The 24,996-nt window shown below is 30.8% G+C and overlaps 1 protein-coding gene across 1 annotated transcript; it reads left to right on the top strand.

Moving 5' to 3' along the window:
• Positions 1–2,662: 2,662 nt before the first annotated feature.
• Positions 2,663–24,978, top strand: LOC123294922 (protein penguin). Its single transcript, XM_044876119.1, has 5 exons — positions 2,663–3,789; positions 15,389–15,565; positions 18,841–19,075; positions 21,148–21,395; positions 24,808–24,978. The coding sequence occupies exons 1-5, from the start codon at positions 2,770–2,772 to the stop codon at positions 24,976–24,978; spliced, it is 1,851 nt and encodes a 616-aa protein (XP_044732054.1). The 5' UTR covers positions 2,663–2,769.
• The last annotated feature ends 18 nt before the right edge of the window (positions 24,979–24,996 follow it).

The raw sequence follows: 24,996 nt of genomic DNA, 5'->3' as shown, positions 1-24,996 counted from the left end.
ATAAACACAAAATAAAGGCAGCACTGTGTAACACTGTAACATTCAGGGCTGCCAGATTGTATAATCGGATACAAAAAGTGTATAATATGGTTATTTTATGTATCCAGTTTGTATAGCAGATTGCCTCGTATAATTGGATACAAAAATAAAAATTCAAACGTCCAGTAAAATTTGTGAGAGTTAAAATACCGATTTGAGATAACGAGAGATCGAACATTTCTTAACCCTAGAGTGGGCGCGCTATGAGCATTTTGCCGCCCGCGCTAAAAAACCTTTAATATTTTTTAAAATAACTAGCCGTTAGACTTGCGCTTCTTAGTAGCTGCCCCCACTCTCGTTAGCAACGTTTGTCGAGAATCTGGACGCCGTCAGTGCGCGGGGGACCGCTGGAGAAGGTTTCTACCATCAGGTGTCGCCCACTCACGTATTAAAAAGTATTATGTAGCATAAGAGAAAAAAAGTCAATAAAAATATTAAGTTTTCTAAAGTCTTTTGTAAACCAAAGTTTATAGAACAAAGTTGAATAAATATGTTGATTAAATATTACTTACTGTTTATTTATTTAAATCCTAAAAGAAAAAATATTAAATTGCTATATTACTAGTCAAAATGGTCAAAGAAAATGAGGCGGCAAAATGCTCCCCACGCGCCTACTGACGTTACGCAAAAAGACGCGCCCACTCTAGGGTTAATCGAAATTGGCGCTCTCTGAGTAATATTCGTTAGCATTACAAGTAAACGTAAAAGTGACTTTTTAACCCAGCGCCACTTGCTACTGGAACTTTTTACAGACTATTTTTTAACAATTTTATCGCTTTGTATAATGAGATTTGATTCTGTATAACTTCAGTGACCGAGCGGTATAAAATAAGTTGGCTCTACTGGCAGCCCTGGTAACATTATCAGAAATTCATAGATTAAATTTGCACTTTAGCGACCCTCCTTAAAAATGCTCCTAGAATAACAAGAAAAAAACTAAATTAATGAATTTTTTACGTAGATTACGAATCCGTTGTCGGAGCTGATGAAAAATTAACATTTTTTCTTTAATTAACGAAAATCATAAATTTGCATTGTCAATAAAAGTTGTTTTGCGTACTCAACAATTGAATAAAGAATTAGTTTATTTAAAATAGGTTATTAATTACCTTATTTGAAATTAATTATGCTTAAAAAGTACAAAAAATGATCTTAATCGCCAAAAATGAATATTTAGAAATTTGAGGTTATGATGTCCATTATTAAAGTACCGTGAATTCTCTGGTCTGCAGGTTGGCCATGCCTCTAATGGAGTCGAGTTAGCACATGTCTGCGTGTTTTTAGCCCTCAATTTCACCCTATGACCAACGATTATATTTAATGCAAAAACATTATAAAAAAATACGATATTTTCGATAATTAAAAAAAAAAAAAAAACTGTTAATTTTTCACTTGCTCCAATAACAGATTCGTTATTTTCGTAAAAAATGCTTTAATTTGGGTTTTTCGGTGTTTTTGGAGCAGTTATAAGAAGGATCGCTAAAGTGCAAATTAATTGCGACGCAATAATATTAACTAATTCGGTTTTTATTTGTTTACATAAAATATTTTTAACAATAATTCACGGTTCCGAGATACCTTGATAACATTGTAATTTACTGTAATGTTGGTTGAAATTGAAGATAGACATTAGAAGATAGCCCTGTAATTAGAAGATAAGCCCGGTTAAAGAAGCTATAAATCGAAGAGTATAAGATTGAAAAGAGGCTCTCATTACTGGTAATGTTAAAAAAGAGAATACAAGTTTCAACGCCTCTAGTGATTGTGTTCAGTCATAAAAATGTAAAACACGCGGGATAGCCCATTAAATTAAATTTGTAAGTAGAAATAGATTGTTAGGCCCTGGACGGCGTTATCCTTAAAAACGTGGTTCTAACACACTAAATCATTCATATTATTATTAAGTAATAATATTTTAAATAACATTTAAAATATTAATTCATTAAGCTAGTCAGCTAATTTATATTGGTTATTATTATTATTAAGTTACTTATGTTAACAATCATAATAATTGAATTGAGGTCTAATTTGTGATCTAACGGCATGGTTATGATTATATTTACTTGTCAGCAAAATTAATATTTAATATTTTAATTTTTACGTCACAATATTTAATATGTTGGCCTAAAAGTTTTAAATTTTTGAGTGTTTTTATTTTATGTATGTAAATTGACAATCTACTACCAGCCTTCAATATTGAACTATGATTCGAACAAGTTATTTACTTTTTAATAATATTATATTAATTTATTTTGTTAATTATCTCGCAAAGTAGGCCTCAGATTCAAAATTGGTAAATACCTGTTTCTTTCGTCTTTATGAGCTTATTCTTTAGGCCCACGTTATGCAGTCAATAACATAACACTCTGTATACTCTGTGATTTACTGGCGCACTTGTCCACTTACAATAACCACTTGTCCAAGACTGTTAATGCGCAAACGCAACTAAAAAGGAACAAAACCTACGTCAGAGCATCGTTCTCTTTTTATCGATCCTGGGCAGATCACATATCACACCCACTTCTTCAGTCTATTTTTATATGTCTATGACTTATACTAAGTTGATCTGTATTTCAGAACTCACCCATTATGTGCTTCAAATTTTAAACACAAGGTAGCGCAGTTTCAAACAAAAATTGTGAATACGGAATACCTGTATTTGACAAATAAACACGTGCTTAATTTAGTGAGGTTGGTTTGTTTTATTAATTTGTCAATTCTAAAATAGTTATGAAAATGAAGCAGATTAAACGAAGTGGTATTGAAACAACAAAAGAAGAACCCCCTACAAAAAGACAGAAAAAAATAACATATGACAGTAGTTTAGAAAAACCGACTAAAAAAACAAAAAGTTTCGTTGGTAAATCTAAAAATATACAAACAAAAAATGGAAAACTAAATACAAATACAGAAAAACCAGCGGATTGGAATTTATTTAAAAAAGAGAAAAAAGAATTACGTTTAGCACGAAAAAAACAAAAAAGTTTGTATGAAGTAATTGTAGAAGCGAAGAAAATAGGTGAAAATTTACGTCGTAAAACATTAAAAGGGGGTGATGAGGAACGTCAAAAGTTAACAAATCAATTACATGAAATGTTAGGCAATAAAGGGCAATATGTGAAATTAGTTTTAGCTCACGATATGGCACGAATTGTTCAATACTTATTAAAATTTGGTTCAATTCAAATGCGTGAAGAAATTGCGAAAGAATTAATACCATCTACAATTGAATTGGTCCAATCAAAATATGCAAAATTTTGTGTTGAACGAATGCTAAAGTATGGAAATGCGACAACCAGATCGAATGTAATTGATGCATTTTATGGCAATGTTGTAAAGTTGGCAAGCCATACCATATCAGCACACGTTCTAGCGAATGCTTACAGTACATGGGCAACTAATCAACAAAAATTAAACTTACAACAGGAGTTTTATGGAGATATGTACAAACAAAATAAGGATAGTGAAGTCAAATGTATTGCGGATGCATACAAACAGAGTCCTGATATGAAAGTAGCAATACTAGGTGCAGTTAAAGCTAATTTAGATCGGGTTTGTAACAAAGAGTTATTAGATAATCAATTAGTACATGCAGTATTGCATGATTATTTAAATGAAATGACGGATATGGCACAAAGAAATGAAATGATTGGACAAATGTCATCACATGCTGTAGTTTTGGCTAACACCAAAGAAGGATCTCGTGTGCTTATGAAGTGTATTTGGCATGGAACAAATAAAGATAAAAAGGTTTGTAAAATTCATTTTATTAATAGTCGCATCAATGAATGTTTTTACTCGCAAGTCTTCAATAACAGCCCCGATTTTGATGATTTTTTTATAAAATGAATCTTTTTTATATATTTTATAAGCGGAAATAATCTGGAGGGGGAATAAGCAATGTCGCAACTGATATATCGACGTCCAGCCTAAATCGCATATGATAGAAGTTTCAAGGAATTTCCAGAAGATATTGATTTTATTCTGCAGGTGTCATTTAAGAAAGGATTTTTCGAAATTCATCACCTATAAGGATGAAAGTTTGTATGAAAATATGTACAAACCGCTATTTTTGAGTTCACAACTTAACCAATTTCAAAAATTCTTTTACCTGTAGAATGGTACATTATCAGCAAGTGACATGGCTGTATTTTTCAAAATTATTATGGATTCCCACTAAATGTTCAAATCCATTAAATAGTGAATAAAAGAAAGTTAAGATAATTGAAGGCTATAATGTGGATAACTGTTAATTATTTATATTGTTTAAACAATATACGTGCAACTTATATAAAAGAATCACTTTTGCGTCATTTTTTTCCACAAAAAAATGTATTTTAGTTTAATAACAATAAAAATAAATTTTGACTTTTGGTGCGGGACTTTAATTTTTTTGAAAATAAAATGTAGCCCATGTTGCTTGCTGATAATTTAGCTTTCTATAAGTGGAAGAATTATTAAAATCGGTTAAGTAGCGAACTCAATAATAACGGTTTCACTTTTTCATGGATTTTCACTTTTGGTGCGGAGCACTAATTTTTTTGAAAATAAAGTACAATCCATGTTATTTGTTGATCAGGTAACATTCTATGGGTGAAGGAATTTTTTAAATCGGTTAAGTAGATAACTCAAAAATGGCGAATTGTACATATTTTTATACAAACTTTCATCCTCTAGTTCACCCTTTTAGGGGAAGCATTTCGAAAAATCCTTTCTTAAATAACACCTACAATATAAAATCAAAATCTTCTCGAAATTCCAAACTATCATATGCGATTTAGGCTGGGCTTCGATATATCAGTCGCGACATTGCCTATTCCCCTATCCACCTTCTGAAATGTTTCTGATTTTAAATAATATACAAAAAGAATCATTTAAAAAAAAATTCATCAAAATTGGAGCTGTTATTGAGGACTCCTTAAGAATGACTATTTTATGTATTCCTTTATCCGACTATTATTCTTTTTTTGATAGATAATAATTTTAATTCAATTGATATACGAAACGGATGACAAAATTTTATCAGAAAACAAAAAATACGTAGTTATAGAAGAAAATAACCCAAAAAACATGGCGTTTTTTTTTTACGGTCAATCAATGGCTAAGTTAACCGAAATTCGCAAAAGTAATAAAAACGGTTTTCTTACGATTAAAAAAAAATTGACGTCCAATACAAACAAACTATTTTCTAAAGTTCTAGATCTCATAAAAAACCTATCGATTGACGTCGGGTAAGTCCGATTAGGATGCGTAGGTTAGGTTAGGTTATATTGGCTGTCCACGAAGGACACACTTAGGCTATAGAGCCCATTGCGATACCATATACGTGTTTTACTACCTTTCCGCTGATAATTTCATTTATCAGCTCCTCAATTTCAGAGGCTGAGTGCATCTCCTTTATGCATATACCATGCACTACACCAGCCCATCACAACTATTGATTAAATTAATTTTGTTGGGATGGTGGGAATCGAACCCGCTACCCTAAGCATACCGCGGACGGAATTGGCTACGCCTCAACCAACTGAGCTAATAGGGCGACAGGTGCCAAGAATTGGATGCGCAGGGGCCGAGAAAACTTGAAAAAAGATCGAAAATAGTCGTTTTTACATTTGTTCATAACTTTTTTTCTTTTTTGATTTTAAAGTTAATATTTAGTGAAGTTATGAGTAATAGGTTTATAATTCTGAAAATTTTTCGGATTATCGCATTTTTTCAAAAAGGACCTCTTTCGTAAAAAGACACTTTTCCTTTTGGTCGAGGGATTATAATAGAACAGTTTTCCGGGACTAATCTCTTCGTCTATCTCTTTTTAATTTTTGGTGCTAATATCCGGCCTCGAAAAAAGTGAAAAAAAAAAATTTTTTTTTGGGGATGGGTTTTTGCGTTAAAAAGTAAAACTCGTTAAGCTCTGAAGCTTGCACACGTTAATAATAAATACTCACTGTACATTAAAAAAAATATTAGCAATTGTTATCTTTCGTGTAACGACGACTATGATTCCGTTAAAATAGTGTTTTTGCATCCCAAAAAATGCACTTTTTTCGAAACCCAATTTCAGAATCAAAAATTATGCTCGAAGCAGTTTAGACGAAGAGATTAAGCCCCGAAAAACCGATTTACTATAGTCCCTCGACCAAGAGGAAAGTTTTTACGAAAGGTGTCCTTTTTCGAAAAAATGCAATAATCCGTAAAATTTTTACCAAAAAAAGTGAGGGTTTGTAAACCTATTTCTCTTAACTTCGCTAAATATCAACTTTAAAATCGAAAAAAACAAATGAACAAATGTAAAAACGACTATTTTCGCTCATTTTTCAAGTTTCTATGCACCTACGCATTCAAACCGGACTTACCAGACGTCAATCGATAGTTTTTTTTTTGCGATCTAGAACTTTCCAATTTAATTTTTTTGCATTAGGCGTCAATTTGTTTAATCGCAAGAAAACCTTTTGTTTTTACTTTTACGAATTTTTTCAGTTAACCTAGCTATTGATTAGCCGTAAACAAAAAATGGTATGTTTCTTGGCTTGATTTCTTTTATAATAACGTATTTTTTGTTTTCAAAATTGCTAATTTTGCCAAATTTAACATTGGGCCTACGAAGATTAATTGGATTATTTAGCTTAGGTAGTGATTTCTACTTTCTGCTAAATTACTAATATACTATAAGGATGAATTTTTGTTCACTTCGAATTGAGATATAGTTATTAAAATACTCGAAATTCTATTTCGAGTGTCATGCTATTTATTTTAATAACTTCTAACATACTTGTAAAATTCTAAATAAAATTAATGTAAGTTTTACGGAAATCAATCCACTCACTGTGAATGTGCATTTAAATGCCCCAGATAGAATAGATTTTTATCCTTAGAAATGGATTGTTGATTACGTTGTTTACTATTAATTATTAAATGTGGCCAATTGTCCTGATTGTTGTTATTCTATTTAGTGGGGTAAATCTACCGGATTTTGATAATCAATTGGGAAAAATTTGGGAGAAGGCTAATTTTTTAAAAATAGGTTTCTTTCATTGTAAATGACATAGACAAAGAGTTTTCCGGTTCCGGTACGTTTATCTTCTGCACGCGGTTTTTGGAAAATTTCTCTACATTGCTTTCTTTAGAGGCGTTTTCTTGAATATTTGTTTTCTATTGATCGAATTGAGGCGAATTAAAGAAAACCGCATTCATTTCATATTTTCAACTTTCTCTCTGGTAACTTCAAAAAATGAAGGAATTGAGCTGAAATTCTATAAAAAGATGTAACTTATGATCATAAAAAAGTGTGAAAAACGAAAATTTTAAGAAAAACGAAATGAAAGCAAGCAATTAAAATCGTATTCAAAATCTGAAAAAAAATTGGAAATTGTTGTACCTTGTAATTATGCAAATCTGGATTTTTTCAAGCTTTTTGTATTTTTGTTTTGTAATGTTTCGGCCCATAATCAGGTTTTGAAAAAAAAAACCTTCGCACTATCCGCAAATACATAAAAAACCTGTAATTTAAAAAAAAGTTAAAAACCTATGATTTGTTTGAACTTTACAAGCTGTTGAAATTCGTTTTTTCGCTCAATTTCTTCATTTTTCAATGTTATCAGAGCAAGTTGAAAATATGAGGTTAATGCGGTTTTCTTGAGATTTTGAGGTTATGTTGCCATGTTCAGGGTTTGATACCAGGCAAAGTCGATGCAGAAATTTATAACAAACAATTTTTTTATTTGCCTGAATTCGATCAATATAAACAGAAATATTCAAGATAACGCCACAAAAGAAAACAATATTGAGATAAATTGTCCCAAAATCGCGTGCGGTAAGTCGTGCGCAACGTTCCGGAATCGCAAAACTGCTTGTCTCTGTGTTTTACAATCAAAGAAACCTATTAAAAAAATTAGCCTTTTCCAAAAATTTCCCGAATTGATTATCAAAATCCGGTAGATTGCTTTAGAAACATTTTGCTTGTGACAACAGATTTTTTATTCATTCATTAGATATGGGATTGCTTAGAGATCTTAAATCTGATTTCGTGTATCCGCGAAATTAACCCTTTCCCCACCATTTTGGAAACTTTTTTGAGTTTTGGTCCATACCTTCTATTGGTTCTATTTGTCTATTCGTTCGTTCTATTTATTAAAGTTTGATGATTTTGGTGTCGATGATCCGTCTTCAAACCGATTTATGTCAAAGTCCACGCTACTATTGATAGAAATGAAAGTTGTGTTCAAAGTCAAAAAATTTTTAGTGAGTTTCTTTTTCTAACGGTTTTAATAGTTGCATCTTCTTCAATATTATAGCATGCTCAGGACTTGAAAAGTGAGGTCGAGTTCCTAAATAAGTAACATAAGTCAATTGGATCTTTTAAACCGTTAGATTTAGAAAAAAATTTTAAATGTAAAAAATTTTCCTTTAAAAAAGGTCTGGAGTCGTTTGACCTTGAATAAACGGGTGAAATTCGACTTTTTTGCCTTTCAAGTTAATAGGAATTTTGTTTTTCGTTTTTTTTTTTTTGTATGTACTTGTTTCTCGAAGTGTACAGAGAAGGCCCAGGTGCAGACGGACTCGACCTTAAGAAAAGGTCTGGAGTTTTTTTCACCTTTAATAAACCGATGAAATTAGACTTTTCTGTATTTCAAGTTAATGGGAATTTTTGTCTTCTAGTTTTTTTGGTATGTACATATTTGTTCCTCCAACTGTACAGAAAAGGTCCAGGTGATTGGACAGACGGACTCGACCTCAATAAATGGTCTGGAATATTTTATTAGTGAATAAAAAATCCCAAAATTACGTTTTTAAGTTCTATCCATGCTAGAAATGTGGGATTTTCACCAATCGGCTCAAAATAAAGTCAAATTTATAGAAAAGTTCGTAAAATTTTCTTAGCACAGCGCACCCCCCCCCCCCAAATTGGAAAATCTCCGTACAATTACGTTTTCCAATTCTATACATGCTAGAAAGATAGAATTTTCATCAGTCTACCAGAAATAAAGTAACTTTTGAAAGAGAATGTAGGGGGGGGGTTGTAGTGAATAATTTCGGGGGTAAATTTAGGGGGGGTAAAAAATGTTTAAATCATTGTAATAAACATTATGGCGGGGTAGATTTTGGGGGATGAAGTTCGGGGGTGGGGGGTTTGTGGGAGGAAATGTTTTTGTGGAAATTGTTTTTTTATGGGTGGTAAATTTTGGGAATCGGGATTTTTTAAACAAAGTTTAAATTAATGGAATGTTATTTTCTGATACTCGGACCCAAGGCCCAAGACCGATTAAAGACTAAAAAATTACTCCTCTCAAAATTTATCACCCATTTTTTTTAAGTCAAAAACCGATAAAAGTTCAGTGAAATCACGATGTTTTATGTAAAACATTTTTTGATATGAAAATTTGACATTCAATGTGTGTTTTTGATAAATGTTCCTATACTCAATGTATTTTTTTTTTTATAAATGTCCCTATATTCTTTTGATAAACGTATTTTTATACCATGCATATATGTAATATGCAAGGTATACTAAGTTTAGTCCTAAGTTTGTAATGCTTAAAAATATTGATGCCACGCACAAAATTTTGCTATGAGTGTTCATAGAATCACCTAATTAGTCCATTTCCGGTTGTCCGTCCGTCCGTCTGTGGACACCATAACTCAAAAACGAAAAAAGATATCGAGCTGAAATTTTTACAGCGTACTCAGGACGTAAAAAGTGAGGTCAAGTTCGTAAATGAGCATCATAGGTCAATTGGGTCTTGAGTCCGTAGGATCCATCTTGTAAGCCGTTAGAGATAGAACAAAAGTTTAAATATAAAAATCTTTATCAAAAAATAAACATCTTTTGTTTGAAACATTTTTTTCGTAAACATCACTGTTTACCCGTGAGGTCGCTAACTAGGCGGAAATTTTATAGTATGTACTATACTTGAATATCAGTTATGTATGTGTCACATGTATGTATGTGTTATGCGATAAAGAAATCAACACTGACTATGCATGGTATTTCAACAATTAACTCAGTCAGAAATTTTATCATTTTTATTTTATATTGGCAAAAGGAGACATCGGTACATATCCAAATTTGGTAGGTTTGTAGGTTTGCTGTCCGAACTTTTAATCCATAATAGGTTGGCTGATAAGTCCCCGGTCTGACACATAGATGGCGTCGCTAGTATTAAATGCATATTATTTTTATATAGTACCAACCTTCAAATGATTCGTGTCAAAATTTGACGTCTGTAAGTCAATTAGTTTGTGAGATAGAGCGTCTTTTGTGAAGCAACTTTTGTTATTGTGAAAAAAATGGAAAAAAAGGAATTTCGTGTTTTGATAAAATACTGTTTTCTGAAGGGAAAAAATACAGTGGAAGCAAAAACTTGGCTTGATAATGAGTTTCCGGACTCTGTATTTTTTCCCTTCAGAAAACAGTATTTTATCAAAACACGAAATTCCATTTTTTCCATTTTTTTCACAATAACAAAAGTTGCTTCACAAAAGACGCTCTATCTCACAAACTAATTGACTTACAGACGTCAAATTTTGACACGAATCATTTGAAGGTTGGTACTATATAAAAATAATATGCATTTAATACTAGCGACGCCATCTATGTGTCAGACCGGGGACTTATCAGCCAACCTGTTATAACAGCCTTTTTTGCTTAGTTTTACTCCAGTATTATACTAGTTACACAATATTTTGTTATTCTCATCAATTTTTATTTCAATCAGTAATTTATTAGTTTCTAATATAAGCTTAAATATCTGGATGACCGAGCTTTGCTCGGTTATACGCCAATAGATGTCAGCAAGAGTCATATTTTTCACTTTAGACTACTCAAACGCCTCCTTTTTGTTATGTTATAATTTGCATTGTATTTCATTAACTACGTTATACACCAATAGATGTCTGATGAATTTTTCATGAAAAGACGGATAAAACGACATTTCTGATAAATGAAACCTAAAAACCCCTACATACTCATTTTCATGAAAATCGTTGGAGCCATTTCCAAGATCGTTGATATATATATATATATATATATATATATATATATATATATAATATCTGGATGACCGAGCTTCGCTCGGTTATTCGCCAATAGATGTCAGCAAGAGTCATATTTTTCACTTTAGACTACTCAAACGCTTCCTTTTTGTTATGTTATAATTTGCATTGTATTTCATTAACTACGTTATACACCAATAGATGTCAGGCACAGTCCTATTTTACATTGTATGTTTCAATTTTTCATGAAAAGACGGATAAAACAACATTTCTGATAAATAAAACCTAGCTAGATCGACTTATCGCCCCAAAAAACCCCTACATACTCATTTTCATGAAAATCGTTGGAGCCATTTCCAAGATCGTTGATATATATATATATATATATATATATATATATATATATATACAAGAATTGCTCGTTTAAATATATAAGATATATATACAAGAATTGCTCGTTTAAATATATAAGATAATAGATCAACTGAATTGCATTTTTTCAAGGAAAAAATTGATTGCAGGATCGGACCCATTTTTTTGTGTAGGACTAAATGTGTATAACTAAGGAAAAATATTTAAAACAGCTGAATTTAGCCGGAAAGGGGTGCGTCGGGGGTGGAAATTGGGAGCAAGTGGTTTTTAGCGATTTATGGCTAAAGTATTAATTATACAGAAAAAAGTTAAATAGGAAAGTTCTTGGCAATAAAAAAATACATAACTTTTGTGCTTACCATTTTTTCACATAACCTCAAATTTATCATTTTACTACATTTATTTTTATACCATGTATATATGAAATATACATAGTATATTAAGTTTAGTCCCAAGTTTGTAACGCTTAAAAATAATGATGCTAGGAAAAAAATTTTGTCATAGGTGTTCATAAAATCACCTAATTAGTCCATTTCCGGTTGTCCGTCCGTCCGTCTGTGGACACCATAACTCAAAAACGAAAAAAGATATCGAGCTGAAATTTTTACAGCGCACTCAGGACGTAAAAAGTGAGGTCAAGTTCGTAAATGAGCATCATAGGTCAATTGGGTCTTGGGTCCGTAGGACCCATCTTGTAAACCGTTAGAGATAGAACAAAAGTTTAAATGTAAAAAATGTTCCTTATCAAGAATTAAACAACTTTTGTTTGAAACATTTTTTCGTAAACATCACCGTTTACCCGTGAGGGCGCCAATTAGGCGGAATTTTTATAATATATATTATACTTGATTATCAGTTATCTATGTGATAAAGAAATCAACACTGACTATGCATGGTATTTCAACAATTAACTCAGTCAATTGTTTGTTTTCACTTGTTTTAAATTGTAAAAAACTAATTTTACTAACTTAAAATTAACGGCGAGAAAATAATTTGAGGAGTTTGTTAAGTTTGTATAATATTAAACATATAAAACTGTTCCAAATTCTAAAATTTTTACTTTTTTTCTTTAAATTATTTTTAAAAAGCTAATATTCCCAGCAATGATAATGAAAATTTTTTTAATATTTGTATATAAAATGTCAGATAGCAAAAATATTAATTATGAACGCGGTTTTAATTTTTAATTGTATAATTATCATAGACATTGAATAAATATATAGATGAAAAAATTGAATTTTTAGTTTTTGGCGATTTCAACAATGTTTTTTCATTGCAATGATATGTTTTTACTTTTTTAAATGAAAATATACATCCTAACAAAGAAAATGAGACCATGGTCAACACTGTACGATGAAAAAATATAGATTGTTCATCCAGCTGAAAAAAGGGGTGGTTTTTGCCAAAAAATTGAATATCTCAAAAACTATTTAACTTTTTTTTAAAAATCAAAAAACAATTTGTTGGTAATAAAAAACAGAACGTTTCCTCAACATATCCAGTTTTTCCGATTTTTTTTCTAAAAAAGAAACGCTAAAAACAAAAAAATTAGTTTTTTACATTTTACTCGTTAAATTTGAGGTTATGTGAAAAAATGGTAAGCACAAAAGTTATGTATTTTTTTATTGCCAAGAACTTTCCTATTTAACTTTTTTCTGTATAATTAATACTTTAGCCACAAATCGCTAAGAACCACTTGCTCCCAATTTCCACCCCCGGCGCACCCCTTTCCGGCTAAATTCAGCTGTTTTAAATATTTTTCCTCAGTTGTACACATTTAGTCCTACACAAAAAAAATGGGTCCGATTCTGCAACAAATTTTTTCCAAAAATTATTAATATCAGATGTATTTAGCTTGGATTATAATATTACAGTATCATAATACATAACAGTCTGCGTCAAATTCGGTAGTTCTATATTATTCCAATGAATAATCCAAGTTTGTCAAAAATCGAAAAATCCGTGAAATTTTTGGAATTTTTCGATTATAACCTTGAAGGACTAGTTTTTCGATGAAAACTTTTTGGAATTTTTTTAAAGTAGACTAAATTTGCTACAATATGAGCCGAGAATGGACTCTGTAGGCCTAACCAATACTTTCCGAGATAAAATTTTTTTAAATTGTTCAACAACTTTATACATCAGAGCTAACGTCAAATTCGGTAATTCTGATTTTTAACAGACTTGTTTATGATGTTAGCCAAATGAATAATCCAAATTTTCGACGTCTAGCGACGAACACAAATTTGTCAAAAATCGAATAAGCCCGTGAAAATTTCAGCTTTTTTTTTAAAGATTTTGGCGATTACTTAAAGGTATAGTTTTTGAAATACCTTTTCAATATTTTTTTAAAAAAACCAATAGTTTCCGAGAAAAAACTGTTCAAAATTCATCATTTTTTCGAATTTCGGAAGTTTTTGCAATATTTCAGACGTCACTCGAACTACTGTAGGGGGGTAGTTCCACCTATCTTCGACGGAATGTGCTAGTGTTGTTCAGGGTCAAAATTAATTGAAAACGACATAATATTGCGAAAGTTCGAAAAAATTATAAACTTTGAAAAGATTTATCTCAGAAACTATTGGATTTACAGAGACGATTCTAGTCTCTTATTGTAGCAAATTTAGTCCAATTTAAAAACATCTTGAAAAAGTACTTCTAAAAATATCACGGATCTTTTCGATTTTTGACAAAGTTGCGTTCGACGCTCGAGGTCAACTTGGATTATTCATTGGGACAACATCATAAACAAGTCTGCAAAAAATCAGAACACCGGATTTGACATTAGCTCTAAGGTATAAAGTTATGTCGATAAATTTTGAAAGGCTTTATCTCAGAAAGTATTGGGTCTACAGGGTCCATTCTCGTCTCATAGGGTTTTATCAAAAAACTAGTCAGCCCTTGAAGGTTAAAATCGCCAAAATCTAAAATTTTCACGGATTTTTCGATTTTTGACAAAGTTGCGTTCTGCGCTCGAGGTCACAAACTTGGATTATTCATTGAAATAACATTATAAATAAGTCTGCAAAAAATTAGAACTACCGGATTTGATGCATACTGTAATGTATAAAGTTACTGTAATATAAATAATAAAAGTGTTTAATTTTTAAAATGGCCAACTGTAGTAGTTGTCGATTTATTATAAATAAAATAATATATATTATTTAATGCAGACTACCTCGTACTTTCAAACGACAAGATTACTGAATTCTAATAGTTTAAGAAATAGTTTAAGGAGTCCTTCGTGTGCGAGTCCCAGTCGTACTTGACCAGTTTTTTTTTTTGTAGATCATTGGGCTACATTTTTTTAATAGCCTTATTGCCCAAATTTCTAAATTATTAGATAAAAATAGTGAAATCAAAAATTTCCGCTCTGTTTTGCGAATATCTCGAAACGAAATAAAAACTTTTTCGTTTAGGACCAGATTCGAGTTCAATACTCTAAGAAATATAGGAAATGACAATAAAATCAACTTTTTGATGCCATTTGATTCTATTATTATAGCTACACTCCGCTTTAAATGGATTCAAAGGCTTTTTGCACAGGCTATTTCTTTGTCTGAAGCTATTAAAGTTTAGAAAAAATTTAATGAGAGGAACTTTAATAATGTTTCAGCTTGTGCGTGCGGTTAAAAATATCGAAGTGTCTCTTCGAAGCGAAGCCATTTACGTAATCTTACAGCTTGATGCTTATCATCATGAAATCCTATATGGTCTCCTGGACAAAAACCTATCTTGTTTTATTTGTCCCAAAAATAACTATCCTGTGGGAATCATTAGATAATGTGTATGCAAGATGCTGATGTACTGATTCAGAGATATTTGCAATCAATATTTTTCTGTACAAAACAGTCCTAAAATTTGTATGATTCGGTTTTGTAAGGGTAAATTTTTGTTGATTGGATGGATATCCACTCTTTGATTACAGCTTGTTATTTTATATAGCTATTCGAAATTGTTAATAATATATTTTTGTCTTTTTTTACAGACAATAATGAAATCACTTAAAGAACATATAAAAGATTTATGTTGCCATGAGCAAGCGCACACAGTGATTATATGTATTTTGGATTCAGTGGATGATACTGTATTAGTAAATAAAATATTACTTAATGAAATTGTGTCAAATGCATCTCACTTAGTTCAAAATGAATGGGGCAGAAAGGTAAATAAAAAAAATATTATTTTATTTAATATTATTTAACTTATAGTGTAAACAAATCAAAATCAACAGCTTTTTTACGAACTCAAACTCATTTTTTACGTACTGAGTACCTTATATTTTTCAGGTTGATATCTCTTTTCGTTTTTAAGTTATGTGTCTGTCAGACAAACGGGTAGACAGACAGACAGGCTTAAACCGGAAATGGGCTAATTAGGTGATTTTATAAACACGATATACACGAACATAAGAAGCAGTTTAAACACAAAAATTAAAGAATCAAAAAATTATGTTTAGTCGTTTTTCAAATCTAAAAGTTACATCAATACAGTACTTACACATCATTCCGTGTTTTTACTGATAATTGAGAGTTTTGCAACCCCACCAACTGGCGATAATAATTCGTACTAATTAAAAAGGAAGTTTTCAGTAGTCCCAATTTAGACTAGGTAACTTACTTATCCGGTTTAATTAAATAATAAAATATATGTGAAGATACAAAAATTCGCTTCGGGCTGAAATTTGGTAGGATTTTACAAAACGCCATCACAAATGAAATCTAAAAAATCCTCATCGATCCTAGACGCGGGAAAACATTTACGAGGGGTCAAAATAACGGATTTTTCGCGATTTTCAGCAAATCGATAAATTTTATCATAAAAATAGGTCAGACGAAAATTTTAGATCAGATAATTAAATATAAAAAATGTCCTAATACCATATTTCCTAAGAGCCATTGTTTCTGAGATATAACGATTCAAAAAGTTGGAAGAATTGCAACCGTCATAATATGTATAAGTACGCCACGTACGTCACTAAAACTGTAATACAAGTTAAAATATTTTTCTATCGGTTTAACTTAGAATTATCAAATTTTTACTTACATATATCCGTTGGATGGGTAGTCATGGCAGGGACAATCAAATCGACCCAGTTAAAATTATTGAAATATAGCAATTAATTAAACTTGTTGCATTAGAAATTATGAAAATAGGATACGAAATTGTATAAATAATAATTTTTATATATAAATTCACTTATAATGACTGATTTAAACTTGTCAGAAAATATTATTAACTTTCCAACTTTTTGAATCGTTGTATCTCAGAAACGGTGGCTTTTAAGAAATATGATATTGGTACATTTTTTATATTTAATTATCTAATCTATAATTTTCGTTTGAACCAATTTTATGATAAAACTTCCGTTTCTCTGAAAATCACGAAAAACCCGATTTTGTGAACTTCGATCCCGCGTAAATTTTTTCCACATCTCGGATTGATGAGGACTTTTTAGATTTTATTTATGATGATGTTTTGGTCAATTATATCAAATTTTAGCTGGGCACGAATTTTTGTACCTTCGGATGTTTAAATTGATCGATTAATATCATTTATCAATATTAAACTTCTAAATCAAAATCTCCTACTCCTCCGATTCAGAAATGCGTTTAGGCTTTGATCAATTTGTTAATACTGCTTGGATTTAAACAGCTTGATGAACAAAGTATGTTCTCTATGTACACTAGTAAAGTTAACTAGCTCGACCTGTGCGGTATTCCGCTTCCGTAGTTCCCGTAACCCGTGGCTATCCTGTACCCGTGCCTAAAAATAACAAACAACAAATTTCGTAGAAAAGTGGCGAAAAAAATCAAAAGTTCTTAACTTAATATTAAGAGAACATGTATTAAAAATAGTAATTTTGTCTTAGAGTATTAGGAGAGCATCTGTAAAAACTAACATGCTTGCCTAATATTGTTTTGAGTATTATATGTCTAGAATATTAGGAGAGCATATGCTAAGTTATGAGCCTAGTAAACTTTTAATTTAAATTTATGATATTTTTTCGTTCAAATTAATTGTCTAGCGTGTTTTTTCCTAAGCGGTACATTTTTAAATCGTGAGTATATTTTTCGTCAAACCTAGACATAATAAGCTTGAAAATAGAGCGTTGCCCACACTATTAATAAACACCCTGTATATCAGACATCTCCAAAATATTTTATAGGTCATGAAGTGAGTTTATAGCACACTCCCACGCTTCTCGATCCCCGTATACCTTCGATACAATGCATAAATATATATTTTCAAGAAAAAATAATAAACAAGAACATAAATTTAAATAGTTAAATAAAAAAACCGATGATGATACTTAAGTTGTAAATTAATTTGCAATCAATCGGTTTCTGTGACTTTTTTTTTTAATGTCAATTTCATTGACGAATTGATGGAAAAAACTGTTGTGCAACTAATTGCCAAAAGTACAGCGTACAGATTTAAAGACATCCAACTACACGGCTTTTTGAAAACCAAAATTCGATTTTTTAAATAATTTAAATTTTTTTTACTTTTTGATGGTAAGTTTAGTCCCTCCATTTCGTAAACATTTTGATGTTGTTTGATTTTATTTAAAACTAGCTTGATACCCATCAGCTTAGCTGAGTTTAAAATAAAGACCACCGCGTTATAGCCTTCACCTCCCTTGCTCTCACTTATCCCCTCCCCAAAGCACTCGAAATAATGGTAAGTTGAGTAGATCAGAAGAGATGGTCATGAATTGTTTTACATTGGTATTTTAATTTTTACACAGAAATCTTTAATTTATGGTTCAAAATGATAATCATAGATGGAGCAGTAAAATGTCAGATTAAATTTATTTTTTTTATACATATATTTTTTAAAGATATCTTTATAAATTATAACTCATGTGTTATTCTGATGTATGAGCTATTTTGTTGTACAGTTTCATTCCAATACATTCGGTAGTTCTTGCGTGAAGCGTAACAAACAAACATCGTTACTTTCACATTTATAATATACTAGCTTGAGACCCGCCCATTTCACTGGGTTTTAAAGTAAAAACTGGTAAAGACCATCGTATTATAGCCTTCTCCACCCTTGCTCTCACTTATGCTCCTTCCATAACTTCCATAATAATATGTACAGTATTAAATTTTTTTTAATAAAATAGTCATAATTCATTGAATATATCAAAAAGTTGGCCATGAAATGTTTACATTTACTATTTTTAAATGTCGGATTAAATTTAATTTTTTTTAAAATAAATCTTTATAAATTATAGCTCATGTGTTATTCTGATTTATAAGCTATATTATTAAGTTTCATTAAAATCCATTCATTAGTTTTTGCGTGAAAGCGTAACAAACAAACAAACAAACATCCTTACTTATACATTTATAATATATAGGGATAGGGATAGAGATAAGGATGATTGGATTACATACGTATAGAGTTTCAAGTAATTGTAATTGTCTATAGGTCCTTTTATGGTTGGTGTCAGCAGGTGACCCACATCATTTTCATCCCACATTCACAGCAGAATTAAAACATGGTTTCGATTCTTCTACAAGTAAGAAAGCAGTTGATGTACGTCGAAAAGAATTATTAGGATATTCGTTGCCATTATTATTAAAGCAAATAGCTGACGACACGAATATGTGGCTAGGAAACAGTTCTGTAGCTATGGTCACTTTAACAACATTGAAAGCTGATCGTAAGTAATATGTTTATGTTCGTTCAGTACATAATTAAAATCTCAATCTGATAACAATCAATTTGGAATTGTTTACGAATTATGAGAATCTATGCAATCAGTACACGAAATACATATGAATTACATGAATGTTAACCATGCATCAGCTACAATTTTTATTTTGTTTCCAACATCTAGAGCACAAAATGTTCGTATGAGCGTGTAGAATAAGGTCATATTGATTAGAAAGTGCGCTTTTATCATATACCCACGCTTAGAAGTTCCAAACTCAAGCTAATTTTGCTCAAAAATCATGAAATTTTAGAAAACTTTCATTAGTCCTTATATTTTGGAGTATTCTAAGTATTTTTTGTCGTGTGACATATTTTCTTAACTTACCGTTTTTGAGATATAAGTAATTGGAAAAAAATCAAACCTCATTCAAATCGGAATTCATTATTTAATTTTAATATTGTATGCTTTAATATTTATTGAGCGCGTCGTTAATATAGAAGGACAAGGCGCAATCTTTAATCGGCGACTGACACTCTCTGTTACAGAAATATTCTGACTGACTATATTCTTTATGTTTATAATAATATTCTGCACCAATATACAAAATTTCAGATTTTTGAAATTACGATGTACTGATTTTTTAGATTTTTTACAAGTTTGACGCGTGGATTGTAAAACTTATTTTTAAATTATACCACTCGTATTATTTATCAGGTTTTAGAAAATAGTTGCAAGGTAAAATTTTTTTACAAAGTTCAACCTTTTATCGGCGACTGACACTCTCTGTTACAGAAATAAACTGACTGGCTATATTTCTTATGTTTATATATTCTGCACCAATATACAAAGTTTCAGATTTTAGTTGCAAGGAATTTTTTTACTAAATTAAAGTCGGCTTTGCGCCAAACTCTACAGAAATCTGACTGACGACAGGCTATTTATCTACTCCATCAATATAAAGTAAATATTAAAAAATTACCCTTTAGAAAATGCTTGCAATTTTTTGTCGCTGACCTCTCCTACTATAAGTATCAAATCAAATATTTGATAGAAACCACACAATAATCGTTAATTTCATCAAAATTAGGTTTTGGTTTTTTATCAAGGTCTCCAAATTAGTAAGAATTTTGTGCATTTACTTACATTCAGTACGTGATACTGGACCTAAAAAAAATTTAAAAAAACTAGTCAAAATTTAATGTAAGCAAAAATTCTCTATTGTCTGTAGTATATTCAATTCTCATTATTAAATTGACAATGAAATCAGAAATGGAAAAATCAAGCTTTTGATAGCCTGTCGATTTTGATATCGGATATGCTGATGACCATGCGTGATGTGACCAAACTTCTTTTCATGAACCTTCAGCATAATTCCGGTTAAAATGATTGTCTAATTATTGACGTTTCTGCACTGCTCTATCCTTAAATACGTAGTCTTGCGGTATGTGGGAAACTACAACGAGCTGGCTTATTGTTTGCTTAAAATAACGTTAAAGTGCACTCTGCATCAAAATAATTGATCAATTCCTTCTTTGTTTTTTTTGTGTGTATAAGGTGTTCCAAAGATAGTTCAAAGTTTGTTCATGCGTGATAAATGTGAACGGATGTGTGATGGATACGAAGTGCATGTAAATGGATAGATCGTCCTTCTTTGAAAGTTTAGTTCTAATGAATCATTTTACAAAATGTTCGTACACCTAAAAATAATATTTGATAAATATTTAAGCATATTTCAATCCAAATTGACGATTTGATTTAAGATATTTGAACTTGAAACGAAAGAGGTATTACTTTTGTGATTTGTATTTTACAATAGTGTCTAAATCCTCGTTAAACGCAAACTACTACTCAGTCCGCTACGATTGACATTCACTTTACGCCTGTCAAATATTTGTATAGACAGCCAATAAATTTTAAATTAACTTTTGGCTATTGACACCCTGTATATTGTTGAAAATAAAAATTAAAGGCAAATAATAAATCGTTATCCAGTTACAACGGTATTTTTGTGCCATCCTGTATAAATATTACACATTTAGTATAAAATGAATTGATAAACAATTTATCTTATTTTTTAGCTTTAAATAAAGATCTTCAAGCTACTTTAAAAAATATTTCTCATCATATTTGTGATAAAAATTGGACTATAAGCGAAAAAGCTGACAATAAAGAAGAAAAAGGAGAAATTGAACAAATTTCTGGCATTGAACACGCTGGCTTGCATATGACTTTAAAGAAATTAGCACAAAATGATAAAATTTTGAGTGAAAAAAACGTTGGATTCACTTTTGGATCAATTTTATTGGAAACTTTAACAGATGATACGGTAAAGTATATCTATCTTATCTTTATAATTGTTTTGAACGATCGATGCAAATCAAAAACTATTTAAAAACTAATCTATTGTTTCCACATCCACTATATTCTACGAACATTCGCCAATGATGATTACGGAGGATCAAACCTAGAATATGGTGGATGCTGAACCATTTCATTTCGGTGAGTGTTTCATTATTCTGGGAACTAATTATACAATCTTCGATACACTCTCCCCCTCCTGAGGTAATTCGCCCCGCTTGTCCAAAGTAGCAATATTCTGTAAATATTCAACAAAATGGATCAAAAAAGTATACTCGGAAGTTTTTAGGGTCGCTGATCACGATTCCGTAGCTAAAATATGGATATTCTCCCCCCTAGGGTAATTCACCCCTTGCCACCCCAACACAGCGATATTCTGTAAATATTCTACAAAATGGACCAAAAATGTATTCTCCGGGGTTTTTGGAGACGTTGATCACGATTCCGTAGTTAAAATGTGAATCTCTCTTCATATGGTAATTCATCCCCCATTGGTCCAAAATAGCAATATTCTGTAAATATTCAACAAAATGGACCAAAAAAAGTATAATCGGGAGTTTTTGGGTTCACTGATCACGATTCCGTAATATATGGAGATATATTCTCCTCTTCTTGGGTTAAAGCAACCCCCGCTGGTCCAACACAGCAATATTCTGTAAATATTCAACATAATGGACCAAAAATGTATACTTAGAATGTGGATATAAACTCTTCCTATGGTAATTCATCCCCTATTGGCCCAATACAGCAATATTCTGTAAATATTCAACAAAATGGGATCGCTGAACACGATTTCGTAGCTAAAATGTGAATATATTCACCCCACCTCCTGAGGTAATTGAGTAGGTTCCATAGTTTGAGGTGCAAAAAAATCCTTCATTTTACACATTTTTTTGTCTAAAATGATTCGTCTAAAAATTAATTGTATAAAAAGTTATCGCTATATGTTTCGATATGGCTCTGTTTCACAAATAGTTCTTTACGGTGTTCATAACTTCTCAATAGCTCACCCGAAATCATTCAAATTAAAAAATTTAGTATTTTAATTTTTTATTTTAGTATTTTATTTTTACATTATCTAGTGTCTAATCGAACTTTTTTTTTGATGGTTGACTCAGAAAAAAAGGAACAGTAAATTTAATTTTTGTTTATGAAAGTTTTGAAAAAAAAATCCTTTGATCAGGCATTAATTTAATATGTTTAAAAAAAGTTGTATACATTTTTTGAATGATTTAGTGGTCACCGACCTTGAAAGCATAGTTTTCAGAAAAACGCAAAAACGTTCAAAGTTTTACAATCGATTTATTACGCCAGCTATCTGCTCTCGGCGTCAGAAAGCCCACCAATTATTGTTGAATATCTTGAAAAGTATTCGTCGAATTCTCTTGAAATCTTCAGAAAATATGATATAATAATACTTTAAGAAAATGAAAAAAAAAATCGATTTATAAAAAATTTTGACTACCCCTAACTTGTAATTGTGGCACCGTGGCAATACTTTTAAAAGTTAGGACGTTAGGACATTTATTTATCTTATCTGTGAGAAAATTCTACATTAAAATTGCAAAGCGCAATGTAAAGCTGCTTTTTTGATATGTTATTTGGACTCCTCAGTGGGAGTTTTTCACGTATTACGCAAGTACCACAACTTTTGTTTATTTGCAAAACGTAATGTCACGCTGCCCTAAAGGGTCCAAATAACATGCAAAAAAGTAGCTTTACATCAACTTCTGGATGCCATTATTGGTCCTAGTTTTCGAAAAATTTTCCAGAAAACTTTTTTTTCGTTTCATTAAATTCCTATAGCAGAATAATTTTTAAAAATTATTTCGTCTATAGTATGCTATACTATATTGTCAACAAATAACATGAGCTATATTTTATTTTCTACAAAATTAGGGCTCCGTACCAAAAATAAATAAAACCCATAATATTGTTAACAAAAGAGGACACAAGGGAGGGCAGGAGAAGTAAAGGCTATAGTACGTTTATCTTTCTTTATAAAAATTAAATTGCTGAGGAAGCGAACGCGTAATTGCTAGGTAATGCCAGTAGATGGCGTTGTGTGCATTATCTTTTGGCAGCTTACATTCCATTTATTGAACAAAATTATCCATTTTGAGTATTAATTCAGCTAATAAGTTAACACAATATTTATTGATTCTTAGACGGTACGAAGTTGGTCGGGCCACCTAGTTACACATAAATATAAATAAAAAATGTATTGTAACTTCTTTGGATTTGGCAGATTTTTTATTTATTGGCTTTTGTAAAATTTGACATTAAAATTTGTTAAATTCCACAATTTTGTAGTTAGACTAGATTTAAAAATAATGTTTGTAGATTTTTTGAAGATCTACAATCATAGCTAAAGTAATTCGAAATCGAAATAATAGTTATTGAGCATATGTTACTTATTTGAATGTGAAGAATCCGGTTTTGTTTATATCCCCTTCAGGACCCACAATGAAAATATTTGGCTAGATTATAAAATTAGTATTAATTAGCTAATTAAAAATAATTTTATAATCTAGCTAAATGTTTTTATTGTGGATCCTGAAGGAGATATACTTTAACAAAATGCAAAATACAGACCACAGAAATGCCCATCTTAATTTGAATAATAATTCGTTACTTTGTTTTTGTTGACAGCCTATCACGTAAACGTTTATCAATTTATTTTTTAATAATTACCTTTGACGCGTCTAAATTTAAGTGAATATAATAATATTTTTACAAAGAAAAGGAGCAAAAATTTTAAATTTTTACTGTCCCGCAAAGAAAAAAGGGCGCACTTAAAAATATTATAAATTTTCTCGAAATTTCAATCAGGTATATTTCCACGAAAAATGATTGATATGAATGAAATAAATGTGATTCGATATTCACTTTCTTGTTTTTGAATCTGTTTCTCAATCATTTTTATCATCTCTATTTATGAATTGGATATGAAGGAATTAAGTATATGCAATCGGAAATTTGTTTATTTGTCTTTAAAATGCACTTATGTTGATCTTTATACGAGCTTATAACACGCAGGTGTTCGCGCGACAAAGCAAAATAGACACCTTTCACATTAAACTGTCGTGTATCCTCGAACAATGACCTTCCAGAACAATGACCAGAAATAAACCTGAAATCACTGAAATTTTTGTAATTATGGACTTTTTATCATTGTTTGTAAATTTTTTTTTTTTGTAAGTTTTGTTATTAGGAATCATATAACTAATACGGGGAGGAGCGGGGCAGTGTAGTTTAAAGATTATGCAGATTGTGTTTTCTTGCCTTAGTATATGTGCCTTCGTAAGAGTTTATTACCAATACAAAAAAACTATTGGTTGAGTAAAGTTAGTCGATAATAAAATATTGTTTTTGCTTAGGTGACATATTGGACTTCAAGTAATAGAGGATGCTTCTTATTGGTGGCAGTTATTGAATCGAATCCAAAAGACGTACAAAATAAATTTATAAATATGTTGAAACCACATTTGAATAAACTAAGACAGAAAGCAACATCTGGTGCTAAAGTTTTAATTAAAAAAATTAATTAAACATTGTTCATTTATATA

Source organism: Chrysoperla carnea, chromosome 3, assembly GCF_905475395.1.
Source record: "Chrysoperla carnea chromosome 3, inChrCarn1.1, whole genome shotgun sequence".
Taxonomy (NCBI): Eukaryota; Metazoa; Arthropoda; class Insecta; order Neuroptera; family Chrysopidae; genus Chrysoperla; species Chrysoperla carnea.
The sequence above is the reverse complement of the archived record's forward strand: the minus strand, read 5'-3'. Positions and strand labels throughout refer to the sequence as shown.

What these genes read in the sequence shown, in the direction of transcription:
- LOC123294922 (XM_044876119.1), top strand. Translation starts at nt 2,770, where the DNA reads ATGAAAATGAAGCAGATTAAACGAAGTGGTATTGAAACAACAAAAGAA. An exon ending in AACAACATTGAAAGCTGATC is followed by an intron (nt 19,076 to 21,147) that starts GTAAGTAATATG and finishes CTTATTTTTTAG; the next exon opens with CTTTAAATAAAGATCTTCAA. An exon ending in AAACTTTAACAGATGATACG is followed by an intron (nt 21,396 to 24,807) that starts GTAAAGTATATC and finishes GTTTTTGCTTAG; the next exon opens with GTGACATATTGGACTTCAAG.